The sequence below is a fragment of the Chaetodon trifascialis genome, chromosome 12, assembly GCF_039877785.1.
Source record: "Chaetodon trifascialis isolate fChaTrf1 chromosome 12, fChaTrf1.hap1, whole genome shotgun sequence".
Lineage (NCBI taxonomy): Eukaryota > Metazoa > Chordata > Actinopteri > Chaetodontiformes > Chaetodontidae > Chaetodon > Chaetodon trifascialis.
In genome coordinates this window covers 3566205-3579273 of record NC_092067.1, presented here as the reverse complement: position 1 = coordinate 3579273, position 13069 = coordinate 3566205, and the positions used below count along the sequence as shown (strand labels likewise).

At 41.7% G+C, this 13069-nt stretch overlaps 1 protein-coding gene across 1 annotated transcript; it reads left to right on the top strand.

The window, feature by feature from the left end:
• The first annotated feature begins 5899 nt into the window (after positions 1–5899).
• On the top strand, positions 5900–12740 carry dnajb11 (DnaJ heat shock protein family (Hsp40) member B11). The gene is made up of 10 exons (XM_070976714.1): positions 5900–6083; positions 6545–6701; positions 7392–7489; positions 8735–8867; positions 10007–10149; positions 10421–10503; positions 10591–10648; positions 10772–10883; positions 11062–11221; positions 11662–12740. Exons 1-10 carry the CDS (start codon positions 6010–6012, stop codon positions 11724–11726), a joined length of 1083 nt encoding a protein of 360 aa, XP_070832815.1. The 5' UTR covers positions 5900–6009; the 3' UTR covers positions 11727–12740.
• The last annotated feature ends 329 nt before the right edge of the window (positions 12741–13069 follow it).

Sequence of the window (13069 nt, the reverse complement as noted above, 5' to 3'; positions counted from 1 at the left end):
ATCAAGAGCCAGTCAGAAAAAAAGAGAAACATCCATTTTGATCCAAACTGTCCAAAGCAAACTTACTTTGAGTTGGAGGTGATGGATGGAGCAGCAGCAAAGGCAGGTGGAGGGAAAACCTGTGGGAGCTCATACACAGAAGAAGACGGCTTTCAAGGACGATGATCAGCAGGAGCTTAAGCGCATGCAGAGGGAACTCAGAGTCCAGCTCAGGGAGGTGAAGGAGCAGTACGGAAGGAAACTGGAGAAGAAGAAGAAGAAGAAGAAAACATCCCTTTATTAGTCACAACACACAACATACAGAGTTGCAGAGGGAAACTGCACACGCCATGCTTAAGTGAAATTCTTTTCTCTGCTTTTAACCCATCCTGGTAAGTCCTTCCTCCACGGCAGACCAGGAGCGGTGGGTGATCTTCTTGCATGTTTTTAGTGTTTCGTTTTTTTTTTTCCTAATGGAGGACACCCCAGGTGAACACAGAGAGAACATGCAAACTCCACACAGAAAGGCCCCTTAAAGGGCACCGAAGGCATGGTGGAAGACACACCCCCAGCGCCCACAGCACCCCAGGCGGGATTTGAACCCGGGACCTTCTAGCTGTGAGGCAACAGTGTTACCACTGTTCCACCATGCAGAATGACAGCATAAAGGAGGTGTGGGATGGAATGAAGATCATCACCAGCCGCAGCCACCACCATCGAAGGAGATGTGGAGAGAGGGAACCAGCTGAACAACTTCTTCAACAGGTTTGAGCACACCAATTCATTCGCACCTCAGAGTACTGTATCCCCCTCCCCACCCTCTGCTCTCCCTCTCAACACCAGCACAGAGGAGACCATCCCCCCACCCAAGATCACAGCAGCCCCGGTATGCAGAGAGCTGAGGAGGCTTCAACCCAGCAAGGCAGCGGGTCCAGAGTATCCCCTCAACTGCTGAAGGCCTGCGCATTGGAGCTGGGAGACCCCCTACAGCGCATCTTCAACCTGAGCCTGGAGCAGGGGAGGGTCCCTCAGCTGTGGAAAACATCCTGCATCATCCCAGTCCCAAAGAGACCAAAACCTGAGCAGCTGAATGACTTCAGGCCAGTCACCCTGACATCACACATGATGAAGACCATGGAGCGGCTGCTGCTACACCACCTGAGGCCACAGGTGCGCCATGCCCTCGATCCTCTGCAGTTTGTTTACCAGGAGAAGGTGGGAGTGGAGGACGCCATTGTCTACTTACTACACTGAACCCTCTCCCACCTGGACAGGGGCAGCGGTGCAGTGAGGATTACATTCTCCAGTGCCTTCAACACCATCCAGCCTCTGCTCCTCAGAGATAAACTGAGAGAGATTGGAGTAGGCTGACACCTGGTGGTCTGGATTAAAGACTATCTGACAGGCAGACCTCAGTATGTGAGACTGGGGGACTGCAGGTCTGACACCGTGGTTTGCAGCACAGGAGCATCACAGGGGACCGTGCTCTCTCCAGGCCTGCTCACCCTGTACACATCGGACTTCCAATACAACTCAGAGACCTGCCACGTGCAAATGTTCACAGACGACACTGCTATCGTGGGCGGTATCAGGAGTGGACAGGAGGAGGACTTCAGGACACTGATCCAGGACTTTGTCACATGGTGTGACTCCAACCACCTGCACCTCCACACCACCAAGACCAGGGAGATGGTGGTGGACTTCAGGAGGCCCAGCGCTCATCCGGAGCCTGTGACCATCAAAGGGGACTGTGTGGAGATTGTATGGACCTACAAATACCTGGGAGTGCAGCTAATCTCAAAGATGGATGTGCTAAAGAACTTTTAAACATTCTGGATCATCTCGGCCTATCTCAACACATAACACATTCAACACATAACAAAGGGCATATTATTAGATTTGGTTATCTCCAAAGGGCTTAATATCTCTGAGGTTGTGGTGACGGATGTTGCTCTATTAATGATAACACCAGTGCAGTCTTCACTCAGTCTTTTACACCATCACTAACACTGCCCTCAGCTTCAACTGATGACCTTGTAAATAGTTTCAGTTCCAAAGTTATGACTATTATTGACTCCATCGCCCCGATTAAGACCAAAGTTCTGTCAGGAAGGAAAAAGGCACCTTGGAGAAAGACCACACTGGTCAAAGTCCAAAAGTCCAAAAGAGTCTGCAGACAGGCAGAGTGCAGGTCGCAAAACCAAACTCCAGGTTCATTATGAGATTTACAAAAACAGTCTCCACACCTATAACCATGATCTGAAGAAGGCAAGGCAAGCGTTCTTCTCAGAGATTATCAACAGAAACTGTACTAATGCCCGCACTTTGTTTTCTGTTGTGGATAGACTGACAAACCCCACAGCATCAGTCCCTCCTGAACTGCTATCCGACAAGTCATGCAATGATTTTGCAGCCTTTTTTACAGAAAAAAATTTAAGGATAAGACAAACAGTGCGCAGCTTCAGCTCAGGCAAAATGATAAGTCCATCTGTGCCTTCTTGTTCTCCAGTTAATCTAGCACATTTTAACCTTCTAGATCATACAAGGCTGACAGAAACTGTATCACAGTTAAAATCCACAACATGCTGCCTTGATACTCGGCCAACAAACTTTTTTAAAAATGTTTTTAACTGCATAGCTCCAGATGTGTTGCAGATAATAAATAATTCTCTTCAGTCCGGTCAGTTTCCCCAGGCCTTGAAAACTGCAGTAATAAAACCTCTCCTAAAATTATTATTATAATTATATTATTATTGAAAGGGTTGTTTTTCAACAAATGCATACTTTCATGATGCAGAACAATCTTTTTAATGCATTTCAGTCTGGATTTCGTCCACACCACAGCACTGAGACTGTACTTATCAAAGTTTTAAATGACATACATCTGAATAATGATGCTTCCAAAACCTCAGTCTTAGTATTATTAGATCTCAGTGCTGCCTTTGATACGGTTGATCATGACATACTTCTTGACAGACTGGAAAAGTGGGTGGGACTAACTGGCACTGTACTACACTGGTTCAAATCCTATTTACAAGATAGAGACTACTTTGTGTCAATTGGTGAGTGTGTGTCTGAATGAAAAAAGATGATGTGTGGAGTGCCACAAGGGTCCATTCTCGGACCACTTCTTTTCAATATCTACATGTTGCCCCTAGCTCAGATTATGAAGCATCATAATATTTCTTATCATACTTATGCAATGATACACAACTTTATATTTCTGTGTCGTCACATGACTACAGTCCCTTACTTTCACTGAGTGAGTGTATTCATCAAATCAATGAGTGGATGTGCCAGAATTTTCTTCAGCTTAATGCAGATAAAACAGAAGTGATTGTATTTGGCCCCAAAAATGAAAGGTCAAAGATCAGTGCTCAACTTAACTCCATGTCACTGACAACAACAGATAAAGCCAGAAATCTTGGTTTAATTATTGATTCTGATATGAATTTTAACAACCATTTAAAGCTCATTACCAAATCAGCCTTCTACCACCTGAAAAATATAACCAGAATTAAAGGATGTCTGTCCAAAGAAGACATGGAAAAACTTGTTCATGCATTCATTTTCAGTAGGTTGGACTATTGCAATGGAGTCTTTACTGGCCTAAACAAAAAAAAACAATTAGGCAACTACAGCTGATTCAAAATCATCACTCTGGTACAACGCATGCAGTGCTTTCCAGGCTGGCAGGCTCTGTGCTCATCATACTCAGCCTTTAACTGACACCTCTCATACAGCCTGCAGAGTCAATGTGGTTGTCTTCATATTTCACTGTGTAACTCTCATTTTAACTGAATCAGGCAGTGGTGCAATAAGTACTTCAATCAAAGTATAAATACGACAATGTAAAACAACCCTACTGAAAATAAAAATACCATCAGCAAAAATAACTTGCAGAAACAAGAGCAAAATACACTGTTGAATGTCCCCTTTCATACTGTGATATTATCACTGTACTATTTTTGATGCCTTCATATGTCGGCACCATTTCATGTTATAGCAGGTCTGAACTTCTTTGTACACTGTTGGTTAGTTTAATCTGCAACAATGTCATAGTTTAGAAACCAATCATATGTTTTGTTTGTAAAATGTTGATATTATGCACAGTATCAAGTTTTAAACAAATGTAGCTGTAAGTGGAGTGAAAACTACAGTATTCTTCCCCAAAGAGTTTCCAGCACTGGAATCAGGCAGAGAGACACTTAGACTGTTTCTTTATTGATCTCAATTTGGGAAATTATTCCATTGCAGTAGCAATTAAACAAACTCAAAATACAACAATTGTTTTAGAAATGTAACAGAACGTATAAATAAGAATAACAACAGTTTGTTAAAAATAACTATGTATAACCCAGTATAGTTATTTGAATGTATAACACATATTGTAGAATTTTATAATGGTACAGTAAAAACCCAATATAACTCAGTATATAAACAAGTAGAATGGTTCAAAATGAAAACACTGACTGCAAACAGAAACGACAACACACAACATCCAATTCAATATTAACGTTTAGGTGAGAGGAGCAGGTAGCTGGTAGTGGGACGTAGCCTCTCCTACAGCGGACGTAGTGTTCTTGTTTCTGATAAATAACGCGTCTTCTGCCATGAGAATGATGTACATTGCACGAATGCCCTACAGTGACACGTTGCTTTAAATAGCCGGAAAGACAACTTTTTGGTGAAGTGGCACCAAATATATGCATAAGCTAGCATGTTAGCACTGTTGGTTTGCTAACGACTGTATGTTAACAGCTTATGATAACTCGCCATGTACTGGCGTCATAATAATGCGACTCTCTGGTTAAATACCACAGTAACTAGGAGTATTTTTGATGTACCAAGAGAAAGCGTATATTTACAAAAAGAAAGACGTAAACAAATCCACAAATGCTGCAATACACTGGCTCCATCTTCTTTGTGTGTTATGTCGGATACCAACCAATGTGAAAACCGTATAGCGCCTTCTACTGTACTAGGATGCGTCACTTTCATTCACTTTCACATTTCATCAGAATCAGAATCAGAAAAAGCTTTATTGCCAAGTTTGGTGAGGTTAGAAAAGTAAAAAAAAAAAAAAAAAAATTATATATATATATATATATATATATATATATATATTTGGCCTTCTCTTTATATATATATATATATATATATATATATATATATATATATATATATATATATATATATATATATATATATATATTTTTTTTTTTTTTTTTTGTTTGTTTGTTTGTTTGTAATAGATTACATGTCAGTCAGCAATGTCAACCACCTCCTGTATTCTGTTGTATGGTGGTCAGATAGCTGGTTGAAAGTGATGCTGTGATTTATCCCTGATTTATATAAATGAAAACACAAAAGAGCATATAGCACTTATTTTGGTAGCAGAGAGTGATTATGAAAATGAATGGGAAAGATTGCATAAACATAGTGCTTGTTGTGTTGTTGCTTTTCCTTCCTTGAGAATGGAGAAAAATCCCTCTGCCGTATATATTTTTAAAGCATGACTTTGACCAACGCACAGATAAGCCTCCTTTCATTTGATAAGATATTTGCACAATCTTTTAGACTTTTGGCAGTTTCATCTTTTTCTTCTTCTTCGGCTATCATTTGAGTGAATAGTTGTCATCACTAGATGTTGCAGATAATGTTCTACATACTGCCACCTGCTGTACCGGAGTGGAATGTAGCAAACAGTTGTACCCCCCTCAACGTTAGCAAAGTTTTGTTTTTGTTTTTTTTAAGACTGAAATATAGGAGATATGCAGGGAAACATTTAAAATGGAAGGCAGTCAGAAATAAATGTAAAATACAACATCTGGATTGGATGCTAAATCTAAGGAGGAATTCTACATGTTTATTTAATGGTAGGCGGGATTTTGACAGAGAGGTGGGATTCCCGACATCCAGTGGGCGGGCTGTCTCTGACAGGAGGAAGAAAGCTTGTGACTGGCCGCGGGATCCAACCCTCAAAAGCCGGCTGTTCTTTTGCTACCCACTTTAGAAATTGGGGGATCCATGGCTACCAAAGGGATGAATCTCTGTCATGTATGCTGCCTGCTTCTTTACGTTACCACGGCGGTGCTTGCGGGGTAAGTCGGTCTGTGAGAGTGTGCGTACAGCGGTGAAACAGCATCGCCAGGTGGTACACATGTTTCATTGTGATTGGTCTAGACCTGTTCTACATGTGTGGAGTGGACTGCACTCAGTTGACATACTGAGCTAACGCACTAATAAGTGTTTCGTTGAATTGTGCTGTTTTCTATCTAAACGCTTACGTTCAGCCAACACCACTTAGGACTGTAACGCTAACTGTTAACTTCCATTTTTGGATGACTGGCTACTAGCGTAGTTAGCTAGCAGCTAGCCTTCACAACAGGGAAACCAAACCGGCTTCCTCCCCGGTGACTGCAGCTAGCTAGCTGGCGTTTTATCCAAATAATTAACCCTTAAGGTATCAGTAGTGCTATCTAGCTACTCCTTTTCTTGTTTTGTGTGTTGTGCTCTTGCTATGTGCCTCCTCCATAACCTGTTATCCCCCTTTATCGTGTAGGCGAGATTTCTATAAGATCTTGGGGGTGAGCAAGAGCGCATCAATCAGGGACATTAAGAAGGCCTACAGAAAGCTGGCTCTGCAGTTACACCCCGACAGGAACCCAGACGACCCAAAAGCTCAAGACAAATTTGCAGACCTGGGGGCAGCTTATGAGGTGGGTGTATTTCTATCGTGTGCTCGATGCCAGTGACAGCTAATAAGAGAGGAAGTAAACTTATACTGATTTAAAAGATGGTTGCAGTTGTTTAAGTTACAGAAGTATATAAGCTGTCAGGAAACGGTATTATAGATCTTGAATGGAAATACTGATTGTGTGCGGAAGCGCTCGAGGCACCAATACAAACGTCTTTTGCACATTAGCCATTTGGTTGTTGTTGGAAACGGTACGGCCACTGATTGGTCGACTATAGCGTGTGGCTGCATCTGATTGGCTGTTACGCGGGACAGCTGGCATTCAGGAAAACCAGAGATGGGGAAGTGGGAGTGGATTCAGATAACCTCTGCTGGTGTTAGCATATCAAATGTTCACATTGCTCTGAAAAATGATAAATGAAAAATGAATTATTCGTCACGTTATTTGATGAACATGGAGAGGACACAATGCCACATGAACACCTGGACAGTATAATCGGATTCAGTATGCAAATAATTTCGTTTTTTGTGAATTTTGTTCATGTTCTGTTAAGACTGTTTAAAAGAGGTTCTGATGATGTGTGAGGTTGTGTTTTGAAATAGAATTGTATTGAAAATGTGTTTATCTTAGTTTTTCCACACCTGTGTGAAATGTGAATAAACACAAAGTAGAATTAGGTTGTTGTGTGACTGACAGGTTGTTCATTTGTAGGTGCTGTCAGATGAGGAGAAAAGGAAACAGTATGACGCCTATGGAGAAGATGGACTCAAGGAGGGACACCACGGCTCACACAACGATATCTTCTCCAGGTTGGTTTCATGAACTCAGGTGCTTTTATACCGGGGGAAAAAAGCAATGTGATACTTCACTGTGTGCTGAAGGTCAGTAGGGTCAACTTCAAGGGCTGGTTCACGCAAAGACAAAGAACATTCTCACTTGATCCTGGTACTGCACAGCCATGCAGATCATTTGGTCATAATTTCCCTCTTTTTGAGAGGTCCACATCTGAGATTTCTTACTCCACCCCTATACGTTTGATGTAAAGAGACATGTGTGGTGTCCATAAGATTTAAAAATTACATTAAAAAGCAATGTGAATTTCCTGAAATGGGATAGTGGTTAATTTGAGAAATTCAGACATTTTGTTCTCTGGCTTATTGAAAGTCACACTGACTCTTGTGTCAGTGTGACACAGTGGATGAAGCTAGATACCAGTAATAACAGAAATGTATTTATTAGGTTACAGATTACATTATCTGTGAGCCACGTTGCCGCTACATCAGAATGTAGAGTAATGATAGCAGCTCCGTCCTGCTCTTTGTTTGTTTTTTCAGACTCCAGCAGCTGCAGCCAAATGTGTGTTAGATACCATTGCATTTGCCAAACTCATGGCTTATTCCTCATACCTTCAAAGCACACTGTTTGAAAGATATGAATAATGAAGCATAGCCTGAATCTAACCACAGGGTTGCTTGTCCAAGTACATTTTCTTCTCCTATAGCAAGCGTTCCAACAATTCAAGAGATGTTGGAACAAACAACATTCTAATTAGCTTACATTTTATTATTTTGACATTTATTTTTAATATTGTCCTGTTGGCCAAACTAGCACTGCACTGAAATCCACAAACAATGCTGCTCCCATATGTACGTACCTGTATCAAATCAAACCTGCCCCAAATATCACATGTTTGATAAGAGTCCTGGCTTGATGACATCTACAGACCAATATTCAGTAATAGTCATTGCGCCATCCACAGGCAACAGGAAATGTTTTATGCTGTAATATATTAATTAATCAATTAATTGTGATTCCACAGTGCAGCCTATTATTTATAAGAATGGCAAAGTATGCCTAGGTCGCATAGTCTCGCCGCACTATTAAACCTTAGGATTCATGCACAAACATTGGTGCAACACAAAGTCACTGAAACAGCATTTTCAGTGAGAATTTTTAGAAATCCAGATAGATGTGAAACACACAGTTGAATCTGTGATTCTATTCGTAAATGAGTCTTCTCATGCAACTTCTCTTAATCTGTCCTCCTGCTGTAGCTTCTTTGGTGACTTTGGGTTCATGTTTGGAGGCAATCGACAACAACAGGACAGGAACATCCCCAGAGGAAATGACATCATACTAGACCTGGAGGTCACGCTCGAAGAGGTGTACTCTGGGAACTTTGTTGAGGTGAGGAGAAAATCCTGTTTTCTAAATTTTCGTTACTCTAAACAACCTGCACTCATTATACACATTTAAAGTTGGTAACACAAAGTGGAGGTGGTTGCAGCTGTGGTTGTGGTTGTGGCAGCAGCAGCCATGACAAGAGGATAAGAATTCTGGTGTGGACTTCAGGCAGGCCAGAGTCTGACTCGCACCCTTTTTCTGTTGAAGCCATTCTGTTGTGACATGTGTAGAATGTTTGGCATTGTGTGGCTGGAATAAGCAGCGACATCACTGAAAAGACGTCCTCTGGATGTTGTTCCTAAACCTGTGTGTACCTTTGAACATTAATGGTGCCTCACAGATGTGTCAGTTCTCCATCCCGTGTGCACTGACACACCTTCATACCGTTACAGATGCTGCCTTTTCAACTTTGCGCTGGTAGCGGTCTGGGTGGTCCTTTTCCTCTTTAACCTGGAGGAGTCAAATTGAAATGTGGACTCGTCAGACTACAGAGCACCTTTTCACTTTGCCTCAGTCCATCTGAGATGAGCTCAGGCCAGAGAAGTCGATAGTGTTTCTGGTTGTTGCTGATATTTGGCCTTCGCTCTGCCTGGTAGAGCCTTAACTTGCATTTGTAGATGCAGCAACAAACTGTGTTTACTGACAATAGTTTTCTGACGTGTTCCTGAGCCCATGTAGTAATATCCTTTATACAATCATGTTGGTTTTAAATGCAGCGCTGCCTGAAGGATCAAAGGTCTCAGGCATTCAGTGCTGGGTTTCGGCATAGCCCCAGCATAGGTGCTGACATTTCTGTGGATTCTCTGAATCTTTTCTTGATATCATGAATTGTAAATGGTGAACTCCCTAACTTCCTCGTAATTGTGTGTTAGGAAACGTTCTTCAACTGTTCGACAATTTGCCCACGCAGTTTTTCACAAAGTGGTGAACCTCTTTCTATCCTTGCTTGTGATCGACTGAGCCTTTCCAGGATGCCCCTTTCATACCCAATCATGATACTATCACCTGTTTCATACAGCATTCCATCGTTTTGGAATTTTGGTTGTATATTGCAAGAGGTGCTGATTCATCAACGTATTTACTCCCTGTCAGTTTCCTTTGATTTATTTAGTGATCTTTTCGAAAACTACTTTGTCTCACAGGTTGTACGTAACAAGCCTGTAGCCAAAGAAGCACCTGGCAAGAGGAAGTGTAACTGCAGACAGGAAATGAGGACGACGCAGCTCGGACCTGGCCGCTTTCAGATGACTCAAGAGATGGTGTGTGATGAGTGTCCCAATGTAAAGTAAGTTGCTACTTGTGATAAAACTCTTATGGTCATTAGTATCCTCAATACTGCTGGGAACACACATCACACAGTTAGATTTCAACCAAGACATCAGATCATTTGTCTGATATATTATCTGAAATCTATATATGTGTGTGTGTGTGTGTGTGTGTGTGTGTGTGTGTGTGTGTGTGTGTGTGTGTGTGTGTGTGTGTGTGTGTGCGCGCGTTTAAGAAAGCAAACAAACCTAATATCACAACACATTTTCTGTTCTGCTTCTTAACCACAGGCTGGTAAATGAGGAGAGGACCTTGGAGGTAGAAATTGAGCAGGGAGTGAGAGATGAAATGGAGTACCCTTTCATTGGAGAAGGTAAATCTACCTAAAGCTTTATGGAAATCCTTTGTGTTGGTTTTTCAAATTTGACATTTTTTTTTAACATCTTTTCTGTGACCACAGGGGAACCCCACATCGATGGTGAACCTGGAGATCTACGTTTCCGCATCAAAGTGATGAAGTATGAATTAACTCTACTTACTGTGAAATTTCTACTGTACATCTGTGGTGTGCAACAAAATACTTTGCAGATATTCGATTAGTGACATACAGTAATGTGATATGGGGATGCTTTTCTTGTTAGACATCCCATGTTTGAGCGCAGAGGAGATGACCTGTACACCAACGTCACCATCTCCCTGGTGGAAGCACTGGTTGGCTTTGAGATGGACATTGTGCATTTGGATGGACACAAGGTTCTGTATATACTTGGTACTTTTTTAGAACTGTCATAGTATGGGACATTTGTTATCCACTGTTTCATAACTCAGGCTATTGAGGTGAAAGTCCATTTAAAGTTTCATATTATTAAAAAAAGTGTTAGATTGAATGTGCCAGTTTCCTTGACTGGTTGCGTCTGTCTTTGTGTGACAGGTCCATATAGTGAGAGATAAGATCACCAAGCCTGGTGCTCGAATGTGGAAGAAAGGAGAGGGGCTGCCAAACTTTGACAACATCAACATCCGAGGTTCCCTCATCATCACCTTCGATGTAGAGTTTCCTCAGACGCAGCTCGATGATCAGCAGAAAGATGGTGAGAATGACGGATTGGTGTTGGGAAAAGTTACTTCACTCCATGACTTGAGCCGTTTGGAGGACATGGGCGTTCACCAGCCACATGCTATTAGATGCATTCTAGTATTTAAAATGTAAGGTCAAGTGATTTTGGAGATTGACACATATGAGGGACCCAACTTTATAGAAGTACACCACTAAATTTCTGGAGTACCTCCTCACTAGTGACAAACTCCAGTAGCAAGTTTAGTGTTAATTTAGTCTTCTTAAGTAAAATCTCATTGAGTGTTTGAAAAGGTGAAGGTGAGGAGCTGTTGTTCCAGTCATTGATTTAAATATTGATTCATTTTTTTGAAGAGAAATGGCAAAGAAATGTTGGCTCTAGCTTCTTATATGTGCTGCTTTGCTTTAGCTTACAGTTCCTTTTTCTTCCTCACCCTTATCGTTCTGTTGTTGCAGGTATTCGGGGTCTTCTGAAGCAGGGCTCTGTACAGAAAATTTACAATGGACTACAAGGATACTAACACACTAGCAGACACAGCCTGGACTGAGTTACCTGCCACACACACAAACACACACACATCTTCAGTCGACAGGAGGGTGCTCTGTAATTCTGGCCAGGGTGTATTTATTATTTTCAGATTGTTCTCAGGATGGCTTGAATCCAATTTGTTTTTATATTTTAATGTCATACATTTTGACAGCAGTGGCACCGATGCTGTGTCTCTTCATTGTCCATTTTTGTCCCAGTTATGTTGTAATACAGCCTTTTGTTTATTTTCAAAATCAAATTTGCTTATTTCCTGCTGAGTGCTGTCTGCCAAGGTGTCGAAATCCATACCGCTGTGCAGAAGACGGACACACTCTCATTGCATCTGCTGAAAGATGCACCACGAAAAGTCCATACCAACCTCTGAAGAACAAGATATTCTGCTCTTTCATTCGGTTTCTTCATGTACAGCTCCACCTGTTGCGTGATGAACTTTTTTTTTTTTTTTGCTCTGGTCAGATTCCTGTTCAGTCATACATTGTAGATAGGGAGGAACAAAGATCATCGGGTTGTTGCATTTTAGTTTTCCTAATTTATGTTGGCTCTTACTCGCATTTGACACGAGTACTGTCCACATTGTACAGTCCCTAAATTTCACTGTGACAAGAGTTGACCTCTTAAATTAAACAGTGAACTTTTATTCTTCATTCTGGAGGAATGGGGCGGTCAGCGCATCCTCCAGTGCCACTGTAGAAAAGTTTTATCTCACACACCTCTGACACTCTCCCTGTCTGGGCACTTCTAACTCAAAGGGACGAATCAGCTTCCCTGTTCAGCGTTGCTGTTTCTGACTGGGGACAGCTTGGTTTGCCAGTTTTGACGGCTGGTTTCTATAGATTTCCATTCTCTGTTTTTACTGTCGACTGCAATGTTGCCTCCCAATTTCAAGAGAGTGTCATGGCCTTAAATGTGAATTATTTGGCCATTTTTACTGTGTGGGGATAATGTACTTTTGACTGACAATAAATAAAGATTTCTACAAATTCTGATGACCTGTCATACTCCAAGTTCACCAGCAGGTGACACCAAAGGCTACATAATAGCCACTAGTGAGTAACCAACATGTGTGAGGAGTGTTAAATGAGATATCCAGGACAGTTTCTGCTGAAATAAAGCTGTCAGGTTGTGCTCATCATGCATCCAATGGGCATCTGGATTAGCATGTAACCACACAGAAAGGCCTCCCTGAGATATTGAACTATAAGAGCTAAAAACTCCCTCAGTGAGAGAGGACAATGCCACGTACATCAGGTGTTCCTGACAGGGAGCTCTGCATGAGAAGTTTGTCTTTTGTAATAAGTGATTAGTCTGGCAATC